The 19,954-nt window shown below is 42.4% G+C and overlaps 2 protein-coding genes across 2 annotated transcripts; both read right to left on the reverse strand.

Annotated features, from left to right (window-relative positions):
• Window positions 1-6,232: 6,232 nt before the first annotated feature.
• On the reverse strand, window positions 6,233-13,511 carry psat1 (phosphoserine aminotransferase 1). The gene is made up of 9 exons (XM_076729863.1): window positions 13,354-13,511; window positions 12,543-12,603; window positions 11,544-11,613; window positions 10,116-10,321; window positions 9,167-9,339; window positions 8,377-8,546; window positions 7,731-7,859; window positions 6,854-6,991; window positions 6,233-6,653 (listed from the first exon to the last, which is right to left on the reverse strand). Exons 1-9 carry the CDS (start codon window positions 13,408-13,410, stop codon window positions 6,551-6,553), a joined length of 1,107 nt encoding a protein of 368 aa, XP_076585978.1. The 5' UTR covers window positions 13,411-13,511; the 3' UTR covers window positions 6,233-6,550.
• Window positions 13,512-15,764: 2,253 nt separating this feature from the next.
• kiss1rb (KISS1 receptor b) lies at window positions 15,765-18,251 on the reverse strand. The gene is made up of 7 exons (XM_076730861.1): window positions 18,212-18,251; window positions 17,691-17,930; window positions 17,365-17,489; window positions 17,056-17,191; window positions 16,663-16,901; window positions 16,411-16,563; window positions 15,765-16,179 (listed from the first exon to the last, which is right to left on the reverse strand). Exons 2-7 carry the CDS (start codon window positions 17,905-17,907, stop codon window positions 15,943-15,945), a joined length of 1,107 nt encoding a protein of 368 aa, XP_076586976.1. The 5' UTR covers window positions 17,908-17,930; window positions 18,212-18,251; the 3' UTR covers window positions 15,765-15,942.
• Between the last annotated feature and the right edge of the window lie 1,703 nt (window positions 18,252-19,954).

The following is a 19,954-nucleotide window of genomic DNA, read 5'->3' on the forward strand; positions in this document are numbered from 1 at the left end:
TATTACATGTATGTACAACTATCAGGACGTGGAATTAGATCACTCCCACAGCGAGTCACATGGCTGCGGTCTGCAGGCCGACAGGCTTCAAGGGGTTCCTTTACAACTAAATTAAGTAATAGGATAGCATGCTAACATGTTCCCAGTGACAATGCTGAAATGCTGATGCTTACAGCGATGTTTACCACATTCACCATCTTAGCTAAGCATGTTAGCAAGCTAAAATTTTCTTATCAACATACAAGGAACCGCTGAGGCTGATGGGAAAGTTAATACTTTTACAGGTTTAGTATTTTAGTGTTACATTTTGACCTGATGGTGGTGCTTTGATGAGGCGATCACCAAAGTTTTTACAAGTCATCCCGAGTGAGACACGAACGTCTGTACCAAATTTCATGGTATTGTTGAGGCTTTACACTCAAAATAATTTGTCAGCCTATTGATGGCGCTAGAGGAAATAAAATACAACAAAATGCGAAAATATTTTAATGATGAACTCTTCAGCTACTCCAAATCTGCAGTGGCAATCTAAAACCATGACGACAGTGGTTCTCTGTGCACATTTGCACATTGCTTATGCTTTGCAATCATAGCAGAAATCTGTGTTTTGTGCTCATTCTGACCTTGTTGTGGTACAATAGCTCGTTTACAGTATGCAGACATTCTCAGACAAAAGCGTCTGTCCTTTCTGTTGCTTCTCTTTGTTGGTTGTACTTAATTCTCATGCTGTCCATGACCACAAGTTGTCTTATTGTGCTCTTGGTTCTGGAAGAGCTTGTCTGACTAAGTTAAAACTGCATTAGTTAATATTTTTATGTTAAAAAAAAAAGTAAATAAGAAACAGTTCACATTAAGTGTAAAGTGAAATGGGAGGTTGTGGAGACAAACATACAGAGATTTACTGCCCAACTCTGCAGCTCCTCTCAGCTCTATACATACATTTTGGATAACTGATCTGTTGCCACTGTGTGTAACAGTGCGCACTTATTCTATACAAAGTCACCACTGTCCACCTTAAAGCTCTATTTGCCTGTGCAGCTCCTTTATGCAGCAGTGTGGCAACACAGTGTTTGGGGTACAAACACAATCTTTCTTTTTTTCTTTGGGGGGGAAATGTGTCTTAAATGCTCCGTAAGGCATGCTGAGCATTTCAAGGGAAATGGGAATAAAGTAGTTCAAGGATGAACTCGGAATTTAGTGATCTTCTTTGAGCAGACATTATATACAGTATCTATAGAAAACAGATTCCAAGGCAATGCAAACTGTGTGTGTATGTGCGTATAAATGTGTGTGTGTGTGTGTGTGTGTGTGTGTGTGTGTGTGTGTGTGTCTGAAATAGACTGTATAAAGGATGTCAGTCACAGTAACTTTTCATGCTGCAAGCATGGAGCTCTTGACAAGAGACTCAATCAGCAGCACTAAAGCCTGCCTCTGCCTCCTCTGCCTCTGCCACCCTACTTTTGTGTCGACTAATCTCCACTGTAGGATGTAGAGGAGCCATTTGATATTGTCTTCCCCGGTGTTTTTCATTATCACCGTCTTACTGCAGCCTGCCAGTGGCATTACCACGACATTAGTGGGCTTGACAGGACGAGGATCACCACACAATCCTGTCACAACCTCCCATCTCTGCTGTAACCCAGCTCGCATTTCAAAGCCCCTCTGCCTCTTCTTATCTTTCACTTCCCTTTTTTTCTGCTTTGAGGTGCATCCGCAGCAGGGTCATGGACAATACTTTTGGGAAAATTGCTGGGAGGTTTGGTCGACACCGCACTTGCGTTTAAGCAGAGTAGAGTATAAAGAACTCGTCACTGTACACCTGCTAGAGACACCTGAGCATAACCTCCATTGGAAAGATTAAGGGAACATTGGATAAAGCTGCATACTATCTTCTCACATCTCCTTCACAAATGTCCCAGTTCTCAAATGCAGAAGAGCTGTTGAAATTATCTGAACGGTCTTAACTTCTTCTAACGAGGATTATTTCCCAGTCACAGTCTTTTCCTTTATTTCCTGCCATAAATGCACACTGCACAGTCCATTTCACAGCCACAGGCACAAACAGCAAGGTTTGTTCAACACAGTCATGCACTTGCAAACATGCACAAATTGTTGACAGGCTTGTTCCAATTAATGCATGACTGCTATCCATTACCGTGCCCTCCAGTGGCTGTTGTGGTCCATGGCAGCGGATTCTTGTGTTGCAGAAGTTCTACATCGTCATCATCAACACTTCTAATGAGCCATCTTAAAGCTGGGCTTGTCAGAGGGATGGGGTTCCTCTTCCCATCCCCTCTTGAATTTACCCCTGCTGATTTGTTGTAGTTCTCAGGTTTTAGTTGCATAGGCTTCGGGGGGTTTAAAGGTCTCCTGGCTTTGCAATAAGAGACCTGTTCCGTTTTTTATTCCTGAGACATGCCTCATGATATGGAAACAGAGATCTTGAGAGGAAAGACCTCACACTAATCCTTTTGCATCATTTGCTGTACCTCACTTGCCTCAGGCAACAGCGGGTCTTATTGTGAAGGTCTCCACCCATCCACATGGACTTTGGGATGCTTCACTGCAGGCTTGTATAACAGTATAGATTCCCAGGTTTCCTTTTCTGAGCTAAATCAGCAGGAATGTCATATTGTCAAACCACATGGCTGCTGCAATCCCGACTCCCTTACAACTTTGCTGTTTCTCAAATTCTCACCTGAGTACATTTTTAGTCCTGTTAGCACTGCAGCTCTATGGATGGCAGTGTTAGTATGTTAGTCCACCACTCAAGTTTAGAGTGAAATACCACAACTTCTGGATGGATTGCCATGAGACTGTACACAGACATACATGGAGTCCAGAGAATGAATCCCACCACTGTTTATGATCCTCTTGCGCCACCATGAGGTTGACGTTTTGAGTGAAATATCTCCACAACTCTTGGGTGGTTTTAATGACATTCATGTTCCCCTCAGGATGTTCCCTGATGGTGAATCTCCTGACTTTTTATCTTGTACCATCATCAGGTCCAAAATTTCAATTTGTTAGATATTACGGTTCATGACAAAATTTTTGCCAAACTAATACCATTCCCATCAGCCTCAGCTGTGCTTTGTGTTTATAGTGCATGTTAGCATGTTAATGCACCAAGCTGCCATGATGATGAATGTGGTAAACATGGTTCCTGCTAGACATCAACATGTTAGCATTGTTATTGTGAGCATGTTAGCATGTTGATGTCAGCATTTAAGCACCGTTATGTACAGTTTCACAGCGCTGCTAGCATGACTGAAGACTCCTACTCTTGTTTCAGTCTCCAAAGTTGCACTACACTTTGATCCAAGCACCTGATCATACATTTCTGTCAAGCTGCCATCTTGTACATCCTCACAATACAACAACATCCTCTCTCTATGTTCTGAATCACCTCAATGTGCTAGGAGAGGTTAGATAAACCAGGAGCTGAGCTAAAACACACAAATGCAGAGAGCCTCAGGTCTTGGTACACTGAAGATGAGCCACCAAATCAAGCTACAAGCTAAACATGGAAATTAAAAGGCTCGGATGTGTGCGTATGCTCCTGTGGCACTAATAGGAGGTGTGCACAGAGAGGTTCATTGATGACTATGTTCCTGCAGCTGATGGGAGGATGAAGCTTTCAAGGCCATGAAGATGACCATGAACTCAGAGAAGCTGTTAGTGAAAGACTTGAGCCTCAGAAAGCTGCAGATGTAAATGCAAAGAAAATGATGAGGCTGCGTCATATCGCATTGACATAAAACTCATCTGACTTAAAGCAATACCTCACTCCGGCAGAACATTTTTACCTTTCAGCACACAAACCTTTGCAGCAGGTCCAACATCTCCCACCCTGGGGATCAACAGTCAACACTAGCATTCAGACTTTCTCCCCTGCTCTTGGTATTGATATTTGCCAACAGCCAAAATTACTTTTTGGAAAGAATCACCTGGGATGTTATATAAAATAATAACTCCTGGATCAACTTTACCTTGTGTTTCATTACACTTCAAAATGAAAGTAAAAAAAAAAAAAAAAAAAAAAAGCTCGTTGCCTGACTCAAAAGGAGTCAGTTTCAGAGATTACACTTCATGATCACCCAGAGTCTAGATAGCGTTCAAGAGGTATATTAAATCTTTCAGGGGGAAGAATGACTTAATGAGAAATATCACTTAAAGGATCTTTCTTCTACAAAAATGGGTTGCAACACAATACATGTGCTAAACCTGAAAACATTTTCAGAGGTTATAAGTTCAGTTTCCCACTTATTCCACCCATACAACCATTCAGAGTTGTAAAGCACGAAAGATAAAAGCAGTGACATCAAGGTGCATCTCATGCTATATTAACATCACGCTCACTCCACTAATATCCCTTTTACACAAGTCTGACGGTCATCTGGAGAGGAGTTGTTCCCGTTAATCACATAAAACATGCAGCTCCTGGAAGGTGAATCGTGTAAACAATATCCTTTTCTGTGTCTGGATAGATATTTTCAGTGCTTGACATTTCCTCTGAGAGGAATAAATGCTTGATAGAAAATGAAACGCAATTATACTGAGCTCTAAACACTTGGAGAGTGTTTTTCGGTCAAAACGTTATGAAGCAGAGATGTGTTATTCTGGGAGAGAATACGGACTTTGTTCTCTACTTGAGGACGCTTTGCCTGTGGTGGTGAGTTGACCTTATCAGAGGAAACCACGTGAATCTGCGTGTGTGTGCGCACGCACAGGCATGAGAGTGAGAATACAATTGAATTCACTTTCAGTCACATTTCAATTTATATTATCTTTACTGTGTGTATTAATTACCATATTATCTATAATTGGAAACTATAATTAGTCTATATTTCTATATGTAATTCAGCATATGGTGTTTAACCTGTTTATGTATATGCTTTGGCAACATGATTTAATTAAACTATCATGCCAATAAAGTCTCAGTGATGGGGGCACCATCACAGTAAGACGAGTAACCTCGACATTTTGCAAACACACGTTTCTTGATTAACATTTCCACCTAGTGGCCATTTGCAGCAACATCTTTCTTTTCAACATCTTTTTTTTTTCCATACTAGTGAGCAGCATTACCAAACATGTGGCTGAGACTCTAAATGTTTATCTTAAGGTTTATGAGTAAGTCCTCTTTCATTTGAAAGCTAATCTTTATTTTAATTGAGCTTTTCTTTGTTTCATTTAACCTGATTTGACCTAAATTGTGTCTTTATTTAGTTTATCTTACAGGTTCAGGTTCATGGCTTTTGTCATTTATAGGTTATTGTTTGTAACCTGGGGTTTTATTTTATAAATAAAAATGACTATTTATTGTCATCAGATTTTTTTCTTATAAATGTTTGATATTCAGGAAGTTAAAACAGACTACTTGTGTGTATTTTGAATATACACACTGATCTTTATCTTCTGTACATGGAAAAGTATCAGAGGAAGCAGAAGACTAAATTCTTACTTCCTGTGTTCTACCAGTGTAGAGGTGGAAAAACATGGGGATCTTTAAAATGGTTTCATAAGCCAAAGAAGACCCATCATAGACAAAGTTAGTGAACCAAAACCTACAGAATATTTTTGGATTTTTAACAGCATTTTAGGGTATGTCATCCATCTGAGGCCTGTAATGGAATTCAAATTTTGCCTTTCCTGTTGCTTCCCTTCCAGGGAGGTCAAAGGTCAGGGTCAGACACACTCACTGGTGCGGCTGCAGTGTCTTGCTGGAGAACAGCCTCAGCGGGGTGAACGCAACAGGGAACTGGCCTCTGGACATCCAGATGGAGGACGGCCTCTCTCACCACGAAGCCATCCTGCCGCCCCGCTGATGTTATGCAGACCTGCTCACTCCTACATACTGAGCTGCTTTTAATGTCAGCAGGCAGTGGAGCAGTGGGAGGTGACTGCTTAACCACACAGGCAAAAGAACTAACTGTGCTTGTAAAGTAGCTGCGCTGCATATTTTTATTTAAGAGCAACTCAGCACCAGGCTGAAAAGCAGTTTTTCGCTGCCCTCTCTGGTTCAGAGTTTCAAGCCTGTTGCACCACACACAGCATCACTGAGAGATGCGGTTCGAAGTGTGTTTTAATACACTTGTAAGCACATTTACCAGCTATGTCATGGTGTATTGACACACACTGGAGCACAGCTTCTCTATTCTCAGAAGATATCACTCACTGATAATGGTTGATAATGCACACAGGACAAGGAATGACACTGTAACACGTAAGTATTGCCAAGTTAATTTTACTGGAATGTAAATATATTTTGAACAAGTAAAAAGGATTACCTACAGTATGTACATCAAAGCACTGTCAGTCAACAAACGTATTAAAACGGTAATTCTATGAGATGCAGATGTAATTAAGACAATAGTGGGAACAGCAGTGGTTAAAGCTTCTTAGGAAGAATGACTGGGTGTCTGAACGTGCACCTTCCAGATCCAACATGGATCTGAACTAGAGGTAAACCAGAGGGGATTTTTAACTGTACTGGAGTAACAAAAGGCCACCGTGTGACATCAGCCGACTTTTAGTGGGGTCTGATTTACTGGTGCTCTTTCTGGAATTCTTTCATATAGGCGGCCAGAGCTTCAGTGTCCTCCAGTGTCACAGCGTTGTACAGGGATGCACGAATTCCCCCAACTGACCTGCAGGGGGAGACAAACCGTCATGTCTGAGGTCTACAGACCACAAGAGAACAAATTCCATATGCATCCAGCTGCTGATGTTCATGTCGAACATCACATACTAAAAATATACAGGACCCTGTGTTCTCTCTAGCAACCCATGAAATGCAGTACTAAAGGAGGAAATGTGCCAACAGGAGGCGTGTGTTGGACAAACTAACCTGTGTCCTTTCAGCGAAATCATTCCACGTTTGGACGAGCCATCCAGAAACTTCTTCTCCAAGTCCTCATCTCCCTCTTGCTTCCCCACTCGAAATGTAACATTCATGCGGCTTCTACAAGTCACGTCGACAGGACACCTGGACAGGTGGACACGGCCGTGAGTTCTGCAGCTCTGATTCACATTTTTCACTTCATTACATCAGTGTATTCACCGTCATAGTAGAATAAAAAGTCTGTGCAAATACTGTGCAAATACAAAAAGTGTCCAAGGCAAAATGAAAAACAGAAACTATTCAGGGGGGCAGGAGGGGGTTCATCAGTGGCTAAGACTCAGAGTTTGAGTTCTATCAGTCTGGTTTGATGTAAATGACCTTTAGTTTGGTCTAGTAGCCTATTCTCAATTTTCTTGAGGCTGTGTTATTGGTTTCCCTTTCGTTGCATTATGAAAGAGAGCTCATATTGCAGGCGGAGTGCCTGAGGCATAACTGCACAGTGAAAAGAGAGTGTCAGCACGGGGAAAGAGTGTTATCCAAATGAAAGAAAAAGTTAGATTTTGTGTCGATAAGGACACAAGCTCTGTCAGCACTTCATGTCATGCTGAGCGGTACTACCATGTCTTTTCATCGTTTACTAAGTTTGAAAGTGAGTGTGTGTCTAAGCGAGCCCGTCAGGATGAGGGGAATGTTTTTACTTCTTAGATCTTCGAGGCACTGCGCTGTGTATTTCATTGTAGACCATCATGCAGTCGGGTATGCTCTCCAGTATTTCATGCTGACACGGGCAGATTTACGTTTTAAATGTTGTGTGAATAAGCAGTGAAACAGACTGTGGACGTGGGCTTGCACTGATGGATCACAGTGCTTTAGTGATGCTTACACGTAGAAGCCATTAGAAGCGTTGATGATGTCGTAAATGATGGACGACTTCTGCTTGTTGAGCTTCTCCATGGCAGCGCTGCCGCCGTTGTTCTTAATCCACTCCAGAACCAGACCCATGATGTAGATACTGAACCAACACAACAAGCAAAATCGTAAAAAATTCAGTGATTTCTCTTCCTTACATCAAGATTGAGCAAGAACATTTTACATGGTGATCACGACATGTTTGCAAACATTGTTAAAGGAACAGTTTCATATTTTCCATCACATGAACAGCAGGAAAACCACATGACGTGTTAGTCAGTGAGCTTTAGAGGTGCTGGTGTTTTCTTTGCTCTCGGACAGAGCCAGGCTGGCTGTTTCCACCTGTTTGCAGTCTTTAAACCAAGCTAACCAGCTGCTGGCTGTGCCTTCATGTTTAGCAGACGGACAGATGAAATTTACTATTCCTTTAAAAGTTGTAAAGTGAAAAACGCAACAGTAATTGCAATTAACACACAGAAATCAGCAAAAAGTTCAGCATGTTTATGAAAAATTGTGAAACATTTCACAAATGTTCTACAAAATCTATTTCACCAAGATAGTTATACATTGATATTCCTCAATCTGCAGGAGCTCTAATGTAAGAACGGGTGAATCTGTACCTGAAACACGGCGGTGTGTTGTAGAGGGAGTTCATTTCAGCCTGCACCTTGTAGTCCAGGACGATGGGACACTCTTTCAGAGCGTGGCCTAACAAGTCCTCTCGCACGATGACCACAGTTACCCCAGCGCAGCCCACGTTCTTCTGAGCCCCAGCGAAAATCAGCCCAAACTACACAACGCAAGAGGACACATCGAAATGTCACTTTAAAACAATGCTGTCGGCGTGTTAGGTTTGGTTTGGAGAGGGTCACAGGGGGAAGGGATCCTTCCTCTGTACGGTGGCTCTTTTAGGACACTTCAGACTCTGCTCCACATTGTTACCTTTCATTCCACTTAATTCATTCTGCACTTTGTCAGGCTCTGGAGTAAAACCCTGATCCCAAAAGAGCTTAGACTCTGTGAAATGAACATCAGCATGCTACTATGGTAACATTATTGTGTTAATATGTGAACAGGTATTTGATGTTAGCACGCTGATGGTTAGCATGTGACATTCAGGATGTAAGTTTCTTAGCATGTCTTCATCTGTCGTGTTCTTTTACTCTTCAATGATTTTTCATATTATGTCATCTTATTATTCTAATATCTTACTTTATCTTACCAGAACTTCTATTTTAATTATTTTAATTAATTAATTTTTACTTAATTATTTCAAATCAAATTTCCCTTAAATGTAGTTTAGTGATAATAAAGGTTTGTTGTTGATATGATCAATATGGAAGTTCAGAGAAAAGAGGGTCCAGAGGGGAAAGAGATGGATATTTCTCTCAGTATCTTTCTTGTCCTAACCTTAGAAACATCCACTGGTCTGGACAGGAAGTTGGAGGACATGTCGCTGACAAGGACCACCCCGTTTGTTTCAGGTACGAAGTTGTACTCCACGCCGTGGACCGTCTCATTGCAGCAGTAGTACACGTAGGAGGCTGATGGGTTCAGGGTCCAGCTGCTGGAGTCGGGGATTTCTGGAGGGAGCAACAACAGAGCTTAGTTAAACCTGACTTTAAGTCTGCAACGCGCTCGCTAGTGACACTGAACTGTCTAAATAAAATACACACATGTTCATAACATGTGAGGTGCTTTCTGTAATTTGTTGTTAAATCGTGGTTGTGGCAGACTGTGAAGAAAGCTCTTTAACACAAGCCAGTCCGTCTGAGGCCAGAGAGACTGGATTTGGATTTTATATTTCATATCCTTTACTTATGAATCCAAAAACGTTCAATGAATGAAATGAATTTCACATCTTGAACTCAAACCCTCAGGATAACAAAGAACCCCACCGAAAACCCAATCAGACACAACCATGTGGAAGAGTGCCCGCATACCACAGTCTTCATTGGTAGTCGGCTCTATTGTTCGTTATATAACAGCCTGGACACAGAGCCAGAGTTTGCAGAGGGACTGTCCTCATGCAGCGTGAATGAAAAGGACCTGAGCTGAAACTCATTTTGATGCTGTGATGGCAATTAAGTTAGCAAAAAGAAAATATATATATATATGTATGTGTATATATATTAGATACTCATGCCATCCAAATGACTTTGAGTTACTAAATCTCCTTTCTGGGAGTAAACCTTGTCACTAATACATGCTTGACATGACAGTAGTTCTAATTTACAATTAGAGTAGGTATAAAAACAGTGGTGGCAGTTCATTACCAGAGTCATTATTCATTATTTCATTATTCCTGCTCTGTATTCACACAAGTAGAACTGAGACATTCCCCCATGCACAGACTTACTTGTGTAACGATCCAGCTTCGGGTGGACGATGCTGACTTTGCCATACTTCTCCGCTTCTTTTGCTGCTTTGGCTGACCATGTGCCGGTCACCAGGTAGTCAGCGCACCTGTCCTCTTTCAGGCCAATCAGGTTGAGAGGCACACCGCTGAACTGTCCAGAGCCGCCGCCCTGCAGAAACATCACTTTGTAGTTGTCTGGGATGTTTCTGTGAAGACCAAAGTCACTGTGTTAAACAATGTACGCAGTGCTAAAGGACCTTTCACTGGTCTCATCTTCTTACACTGATTCATGAACCCGTACGGTTTGTAAAACGTCTCCAACAGACACAGCTCATCACAGTATCACAGATACACCGGTGTGGAGGAAACAACTATAAACACACAGCTGTGCCTTGTTTCTTCATAGTTAAACTTTCTGGTTCATTTAATAAAAATAGTAAATGGCAGTACATTATTACTGACTTAACGGTGTCTGTTTCTGCATCTGGTCCCACCAGTTTGCATGCAATCAGCAACAACATGCATAAAGTTAATATCAATTTCCCGAAAATTACAGATGGAAGAACTCTATTTTTGGTCCTTTTTGACCATTTCTGAGAAAAAAATTTATTTTAAGTTGATGAAACTTTAAGAAATTACCATTATAATACATAGATTTTGTTTTTTGCTACTTTCTTTGTTATTATTTATGCTATTTCGTTGCTGTTTGACATTTGAGCTGTAAAGTTCTGGCACTTTTAACAATGTGTACAGAGCAGCTGCTGTTCTGAGTATTTAATATGGTTCATTTATTTGATGATTTCTTTAGTATGCCATGTCGTATGACGCCCTGTCTGTCCCGCCCTACGTGAGCTTAGCAAGGCAAGTTCCTCACAACACTTGCTAATGTTATTAACTGAGCTGCTTTAATGTATCGCAGCCCTACAACAAAGTTCTCAGTCATCTTTTCCACTTCGCTACAATAAAATTAAAAATAAAAAGCAAGAATTAATAAAACGTGAGAAGTCAAACATGCAGTTTATAAAATCAAACCGTTCGGATTGTCTTCAGCTCTACCTGATGAGTCTTACATGAACAACAACGTGGAGAAACACACCCACTTGAATGACTGACGCTGCCTTTGCACAGCCTCACCCTAAACCTTACTGACGTTAAGCCGTCAACAGCCTGGCGTGTGAGCACAAGTGTGCCTGAGGAGCAACCGACAGTGTTAACAAGGAACTAAATGTCTCGAAAAACATGAGAGATAATGTTTAGGCAATTATCACAGCAGCAATATGCGTGCTCTTTCTAATCTGCACTCATATTTTCCACTGCTCCTCTTCTGTATGTCTGGGTATGTGGGTTTAAGTTTCCCATGGTATATGGTGACATGAAGGCAGAGGATAACACAGTAGAGGCCATGTGTGACACAAAGGCAGCACTTACAGTAACTCTCGCAGCAGGCTCTCTGTTTTGTTGATGATTTTGTTGAAGTCTGATGATCGGTGGCTCATCTCTGGTTTGAAAAGAATGGAAAAAACATCTGGCTTTTATCTCACTGTCTTAAATGGGTCATTTAACACATGTGTACAACAGATTGCTGTGAGTGAGAGAGAGGGCGCAGCTATGAGGGCTGAGAATACTGTTGCATGGTAAACACACTGTGTGCATTAAGTATGTCAGCTACAGGCTGCAGATATATATAAAACAACAAAGACGCGTCATTGTTGACTCAAAGAGCAGGTTCACACACTTTCAATCGGTCCTCAAACAGCAGTCAGGTGCCTATATAAACATTTGAACAGGTTGTGCTGCTGTGATCATTCCTCCCGTCCATTCGGGCTAGATCTTCTCCTAATGTGCATCCAAGGTGATGAAGAGATTCACTATCTTCCTTCGGCAGTCTGACACAAATCAAGAGGATATCTTGCAAAGTTTGCCTTTTTTGTACAAAATCCCCTCTTTAACCACACAGTCCATGGAAACATAAAGTTACAATTTCACACTAAAAACACTGTGGCTGGATGATATCTCCTTGATGCGCTTAATTCAGACTGCTGACGCCTCATATTAGCATCAGATAAACTTTGCAGCGCATGTTTGCTCAAAGCAGGACTGTGGATTTTGTCCCCGATCACTTATCTTGAAAGTGCATTAGAGCATGAACAATGTACCTTTGGGAGCCTGACTATTGTTTAAAGACTGACTTGAAAACCTGAAAAACTTGTGATCGTTCAGTGAGTTTGGAACTTCCTGTTAAGTGTAGGAAAAACCTTGAAGAAAAAAATCACCACAAAGGAGTATAATCGATGGACGTACAGCTTCTACATGTTCAAAAGTGTGTCAACTCAGCTGACTCGATGCATGATGTGCAGATCTAATGATCACGAGGAATGCAGTGGTGATATAATGACTTAAATGCAACCCATCCGTAGCTCTACTCACCGAGGACACTAATGCCAATGCCGCTGTAGTTCAGGAACTCCTTCTGTGCCTGAAGCAGCACCTGAAACATATGAAGAGGCATGAGATTTCTGACAAACAAGGCGTTTTCCTCCATCGAGAGCAGACCTGTCAACCCTCCCATTTTGCCCGAGATTCTCTTGAATTCTACATTTTGTGTAGTCTGATCACAACATTAGAGAAGAGATTCCTCCCCGGGTTCACAAAGTAGAGGATGGAGAAATAATAATCTGATTCTGTAGAAGGTGAGCCATGAGTGGCTTGTTTTCAGGGGTCGGAAAACTAATGTGAATATAAAATGACTCTCAGGACGAACTGGGCCTCTTCCACTGGTGACTAACTTTATAATTCACTAATATTTGCTGAATTCAGTAACAGTTTTCGGGCCGGATGGGAAGCTATGCCGGGCGTGATGTGGTCCGCAGGCCGCCGGTTGAGAAGCTGTATGCGCCGCTGCGAGTGAAGCACAAAGGAGCAGGTTTCCACACGATTGAATGAAGGCTGATGCAACTCGCTCAGTTTTTAGCCTGTTGGAGCGGCAGCAGCACAGAGCAGCAGTCATTCAGCCGCTCAGCTGCGCGACATGAAGGGAAACAGACCGAGCTCATTGACCGTGAACGCGTCCAGTGTTTCACTCAAACACACACACACAAAACAACATAATCCTGGAAATGAGAGAAGCGTCTGCAGGGTGCAAACACCTCTCCATGAAAGTGACATGTCTCTTTCCGGTGGTAAAGCCTTTTCCTCTCTTTATGAGTGTTACACAAGCAGGATGCGGGTGTGAACTTACGGACTGGGGCAGTTTTGCAGGTCCGGCGCCGAAGTTGATGGTTTTTTTCTGCTCCATGATGACAAATGAGTTCGTGTTTCCTCTGTTTGATTCAGCGATGTGGATGATTTCGGCTCCTCTGCTCTCCTCCTGCTCTCGTCGATGTGGATGGCAATCAGCGAACTATGTGTACAATGCTGCATTCAGGGGCTCCTCGTAAACGCGTAAACTCGACAAAAAAAAATCAAGTGTACACTGTGTGTTAAAGTAGAATGAGCCTACAGCAAATTACTGATGTTATAAACTGAAGATGCAGTGTTTTAATGTTATTGTTATTGTCTTATTGTTGGGTATTTTATTTAGTTTTATTTTCGAACCATTTTATGTGTTTTCATTTGTAACTTAGTTTTGGGAAGTGCTGTCTAATTTTATTATATCATTATTTGTAGTAGTAATGGTAGTAACAGCAGGATTTCAGACAGAAACACCTGTTAGCTTGTTACTGTTCATATTCTTAGCAAGAGCTACAAATGTTTAGTCTAATTTATTAAAACACATCAACAACAACAGATTAGAGTAGCTACAGGCACAACAAGCTGTAGACAGATTTACTGGCCAGGTATATTTTACTCAGGGGGCATTAGACTGTAGTTTATAGTGGCTGTGCACTCATACAGTTAGACATATAGCCAAAATAAGGACAACAAATATAAACATACTACATAAGTACAGACAAGGGCCACCTGTAGGAGTTGAGTGTTTTGTTAGCCCTCAGTGTTTACCACATCTGAGCTTTTTGGACACAACCAGCGTTAGTGCCTCTAAATAACAGAGAGCACTCTATAGGTCACATAAGAGGCCTCCATAAACACAAGTCAAAACAGCTGGATTTACCTGCCGGGGGCATAAACTGTTGATGGGCCCCTATTAAAGGGCAGGTTTACGATTTCTAAAGTATGTCTGTACAGACTTGAAAAATTGCTTCCTTTAACCCCCCTACATGGTGCACACATCAAAGTTTATATGGCAGATTCATGATTATATTACAGGCACCCAAAACAAACCAGTACTCTCATACTGGAATAACACAGTAATTTGATTTATCACAGCTTTAGAAATACACACCATGTAAATGCAGCAGAAAGTCTTAAAAGTACATTTTGACACAGGGCCCCTCTGCAAGACAGGGCCTCAAAATGATTCAATTATGCAGAACCTGTCTTTGATATTGTGCAGTGCTGTAAACATTAAAAAAAGAAAAAAAAAACAAACAAACAAAAAAAAACAATAAATGACCAGATATAGTTTAATGCATTGGGACGTTTGGGGTCCTTGAGAGGCAGCTGTTCGCTACACCCAGCTGATAATTCAGGCTTGAATTGGGTGGTTGCATGTTGCAGTGCGTTAACTCGTTCCGGCGAGTGCTATGGAATCCAACTATATCCGGCATCACCTGAAGGCAGCACAAGGACCAAAATTCCCTGCCAACCATTTCATTGGCTGGCGTCACATGTCTGTTTGGTAGCCGGATCTCATTGGTGAATATCGACCTAGCTTTGGACTGGTTGGCTCCAAAGTCACGCCACAAAAATGTGAGCGCGCGCCACACGGGCACAAGAAAGACCACGCAAAACAGCTTTTGATTGACAGTTAATTTCACAGAGAACAATTTAATGTTGCGTTAGACCGTGTAACGGACTGTTCTACCCTTCAGCAGGAAAACCTGTTTGAAATATGATGCATGAATTTGCTTGTTTATAATTTCCCATTGTGTAAAATGAAAACTTGCTTTCTCTTAGAAGAAACTCAGGTAAGACACAGTAACTTTTGGCTGTGCTTTCATAATGTCAACAATAAATCAATGGCCCTGCAGGGCATCTCAAAATCAGTTCTGGTCAGCACATTGCAGCTGCAATGTGTCTTTAAAGATACAGGTTGTGACTGAGGGGGGGAGAGTAAAGGTTTCTGGGTAAGCACAGAAAAATCTCATGAAACTGAGACAAATCTCATCTAAACGTGCTGCTCAAACAAAGGCAACAGGACACACTGGAGGAAGAACATGAGAGAGGAGATAACACTGAAGCTTTGAAAACCTTAAGAAACCAAACCAAGCAGACTGTGTTTAACCAACATTCTTACTGCTGCACTTTTAGACAATCATTGTATTTAATGCTGTCCATAAAAGATGCTGCCACTAACTGCTGTCCAACACAATTTTCTTCACTTCCTTGAGAACCTGACAAAAATAACAGATCAGACATTTTGACATCCAGCTGCCTGATTGCATCAGTCTGGCTAAACTAGAAAAATGTGACAAAGATAATTGTATCTCAGCAGCTTGTGAAGGTCACGAGAGGAGCTGACTGGCTGTCCCTTTTAGGAGATCACATGTTGTGTGTGTGTGTGAGTCTGTTTTTTTTAAACCTGTCATTTACTGGTGTTCTTAGTACTTTCTATATTAAGCCCATAGTGTACAGTCGATGGTCTGCGTGTGTGTCTGTGTGTGCGTGTCCATGCACACGCACACCAGGGTGAGTAGACCGCTCTCATCTCCAGAACAAACAATAAATAAACAATGAGTGCACAGTGTCTGAATGCCCAGCATGGCCTTTAGGACCCAGATGAAAGAAAGTGCATCTCTGCTTCTCCTTTGGGCGCCTGGCGATCCACCTCTCCCCCTTCCTCTGCGTCCATGTTTCCCACCCTCATTCGCCCCCTCGTGCGCCACAGGAATATGGCAGGGAAGGCGTGCTTGAAGGCCTTTCTGAAGTTGTTGCCCATGAAGGCGTAAACCAGGGGGTTGACGGAGGAGTTGGAGTAAGACATGCAGTGACCCCAAATCTTCAGCTGTGCATGCAAAATGAAGACAGACAGATGAAAGATATTTTGGAAACAAGAGGATCAGTTTCGTTCACTGTCACTGCCTGGAAGATCCACAACTCCTCTCAAAGAACATTTTAAAAGTTTCAAGTTGTCTTCATTTTTCTTTTGATTTTTTTTTTAGTGACTGCAAAATATACACATATATGATCTATATATACTCTCACTACCTCCCACACACCATGAGGCATAAGTCACCTTGTATAGGACGTAACTGCGGAGGCCAAAAGCTTGCAGGAGGATGCAGACCTGGATGGGGCCCCAGCAGATGAGGAACAGGGCCACCATCACCACCACCATCCGGGACACTCGCGCCCTCACTGCTGCCACTCGCTCCGCCTGAGCCTGAAGCTGGAGTTAGAGAGGCTTTGTAATGTCTTTGTTATGATCACAAACACGTTCTGCTCTCTGCGTTTAGTGTGTGGAAGTAACTGCCCGTCTTTCTCTTACTTGGTAGCTACTGTCGATGGGATTCACGCTGGGTTGCCCCATGCGCTTGAGCATGAAGGCGTAACAGGCGGTGATGGTGAGCAGGGGCAGGAGGTAGACTGCCAGGAAGCTGTAGATGATGAAGGTTCTCTGGAGGCGGGCGGAGGGAAAGACCTCGCTGCAGTACGTCTGAGGGCCAAACCAGTATCCAGCCTCCAGACGCTGGTACACGGCGACAGGGATCGAGAGAAGCAAGGAACCTGGAGAGGACAGGGGACGCAGCTGTGTGACTCAGAGCAATGCCAGTGTGTGTGTGTGTGTGTGTGTGTGTGTGTGTGTGTGTGTGTGTGTGTGTGTGTGTGTGTGTGTGTGTGTGTGTCTGAGGTTGTGAATGTGGGTGTATTTGTGTCATACCTATCCAGATAGACACAGAGATGGCCAGAGCCATGCGTGGAGTTCGGTGTCTCAATGACTGCAGAGGATAGACTGTCACATAGCAGCGGTCCACACTCATAGCAGACAGAGTAATGCATGTTGCCTGAGCAGTCACCTGAAACACACATACACACACACTGATTATTACCTGAACCACAGGACTGTATGGTAACATTACCATTTTAGTAGTTACCAAGATGGCATGGGAACAGTACCATTTTTAATGGTACAACCATTTTCCAGCAATTTCAGACCTGTTCTGTGTGTGTTTATATGTGTGTATCTCACTTGCTGAAGGTAGTTCACCACTCGGCACATAAACTCTCCAAAGATCCAGCTGGGCAGTGGGTACAGCGTGGCGGTGAAGGGCACACAGCAGACAAGGAACAAGATATCGGTCGTGGCCAGATTGACTGCAAGAGAGCAAGAACAGCAAGACGTGTTGAGGTGAATTCAAATGGGCAAAAAGGTCATAAATAACTGCATCAATGACACTTTTAGGAGCTGAGGTTTCTGGGCTGACCTGCGTTTCTCACTTTTAGACTGCTCATCCACTGTAATTGTACAGTTTCTCAGTCCAAAATGCAGCTTTACTGCGCTTCAAAAAGTATTACCTATGTAAAAGTTAGTGACGGTCTTCATCTGCTGGTGCTTGGTGACCACATGGATGACCAGTGAGTTCCCGACCAGGCCGACCAGCATGATGAGGCCGAAGAAAGTGGGGACGAGCCAGGCGTCAATCAACACCGGTGGCCCTTGGCCCTCCAGAGCCGAGGACTCGTTGCATATAGACCCACAGTCTGGACTGTGATTGGCTGCTGATTTCCCCATCGTCTTCACAGTCAGGAGTACCTCTATGTCACATGTAGAACATCTTTGAATTTGTTAGTATCTCAGCTGGAGATTGACTCACGTTTGGAGCCAGTCTTTAAGGACACTGTGCAAATGTTACACAAAAAAATAACATGTGTATAAAGAATGAAAGAAAGTTAAGAATTACAACAAAAAACTTTTACATTTAGACATGTTCAGAATTATCGTTTCATACACACTCATTTGGACTCATGACATCAGACGAAGCCAGACATTGAAACATACTGAATAAGCTTTTGTCTGTATAAGAAGCTTCTCTTACCTATGCTGCAGCGCTCCTCACTCCGCTGTATGAAACAAGGTTCAGCCCCGTGTCCGTCACTGATGGACTGCTGTTCTGTTCTCTGCAGCTCTGAGATGAAAGCGCTGTTATAGAGCAGCCTAACTGGGGAGGGGAGGGGGGTGTTTGGAAGAGACAAGAGTCATTTTGCTTTTGTGAGTGTTAAGAGACTGAGGTAGTAAGCGCTTTAAAGCAAAAATCTCCATCATCACCTGTAATTACCCAGGACTGCCTGCCCTGTAAAATGACTGCAGCTGAATTTGAAGGAAGTCATTTTATTTCTTCGTCATCCAGCAGCAGCAGCCTGGGTCAGGTCCGGAAGAATAGTGTGAAATTGTACCAGTTGAAAGTTATTCCACCATCTACTATATTATGCACACTATGCAGTAACAGTTGATTTATTACCAAACCGGTGAAATCACAATGACTGGCACTGACCTGCAAAATAAAAATGAATAAATCATGGAAGCAGCTGTGGGTCGTGATGACAGAACAGCTTGATCTCCCTCCACCTCCAGCAGGTCTTTAAAGCTGTCATGACATCTGTCATGGTGTATTTTTTTTTTTTTTGTTTTTTTCTCAGGTGTTTGACATGTTATCCTTGCAGTAAGTCGTGTAAAAATAATCTGCTATTTTTAACTTGGGATGAAATAATTGAGAACAGGTGTCTTAGGGGAATTATGGGCTCCTTGTGTGCGCAACAAATAAATGTGATCTGAACTTAAATGTGCTGAGAATGACGGTGTCAGACATCTTTGGGATGTGTTCAGGGCCTCTGGATACTGGATATTTGTTTCTCCTTTGGGTGAAAAACAAAAAGTGAAAAACAGGATTTTGAAGCATCATTGGCTGTTTCAGACACTGCAAATTAAATTGAAGAGGCAAACTGGCTTTTCTGGTTTCAGTTGGATTTTATATCGTCTGTGCCTTTGACTGTCTTCAGCTGGGTGGTAAAGAGGTCGAATCTGATTGGTGTGTTGTTTTCCTAGAGTTCCCCAGGGCTCCAGGTTTCTTTGAGGCACCTAAAAACAGCTTCCTCTGGAGGTCCATCAAGTCTTCAAAGAACCATTCATTGGTTGGCCCTGGATCAGGATCAAGAATTACAGCAATCAGAGAAGTATCCTCTATTGATCTACTGATTGATCTGCCTATGCACTAAAACCATGATAAATGCCTTATAGTGGGTAATGACACAAGGCATCCACTACATTTTCCTGTGATCACATTGTTTCTTATGTTTTGCTATCTTGCAATTGTACCAAACGCTTATATAGTGTATAGTGTTCATGTTCCTCTTTTAAGTGTTAATGATGAGGATTTGTCACAACCTGGCAAAGTGAAATCTATCCCCATCAGTGACTGAATATGAAATAAAAGAAAAATGAATAAAAGACAAACTAACTGCAGTATCTTGAGAAAACTCAAAAATAGTTATGGCCTCTAAAGCTTAGTTGTGTGTACAGATGGCAAAAAGGGAATTCATTTGTATTTGTGAATATAATGAATAACTGTGTGTTGACCTGTTTGGGGAAAGTGTTTTGGCAGCGTCCACAGAGGTTCACAGGACTGCTGTTTGGTCCAAGCCTGCACACCCAGCAGGTGTGGATACACCTCATGCTTTTCAGGCAATTCTCCAGTAGGGGGGGTCGAGTCAGACTGTAGCATCTTATACCTTCCTACAAGGTGTGCAAGGACGATAGGATTTGAGGAAGGTAAGCTGGGCTG

The sequence above is a fragment of the Chaetodon auriga genome, chromosome 5 (assembly GCF_051107435.1).
Source record: "Chaetodon auriga isolate fChaAug3 chromosome 5, fChaAug3.hap1, whole genome shotgun sequence".
Classification (NCBI taxonomy): domain Eukaryota; kingdom Metazoa; phylum Chordata; class Actinopteri; order Chaetodontiformes; family Chaetodontidae; genus Chaetodon; species Chaetodon auriga.

Bases quoted from the DNA above. Each gene is read 5' to 3' on its own strand.
- psat1 (XM_076729863.1), bottom strand. From the start codon at position 13,410: ATGGAGCAGAAAAAAACCATCAACTTCGGCGCCGGACCTGCAAAACTG. The intron at 9,340-10,115 runs GTAAGTCTGTGC...TGCTCCCTCCAG, and splicing joins GAAGCTGGATCGTTACACAA to AAATCCCCGACTCCAGCAGC. The intron at 6,992-7,730 runs GTAAGCATCACT...CCACCTGTCCAG, and splicing joins GCTTCTAATGGCTTCTACGT to GTGTCCTGTCGACGTGACTT.
- kiss1rb (XM_076730861.1), bottom strand. From the start codon at position 17,907: ATGGGGAAATCAGCAGCCAATCACAGTCCAGACTGTGGGTCTATATGC. The intron at 17,192-17,364 runs GTGAGATACACA...TGTGTGTTTCAG, and splicing joins TGGTGAACTACCTTCAGCAA to GTGACTGCTCAGGCAACATG. The intron at 16,180-16,410 runs GTGACTTATGCC...TTGCATGCACAG, and splicing joins GCAGTTACGTCCTATACAAG to CTGAAGATTTGGGGTCACTG.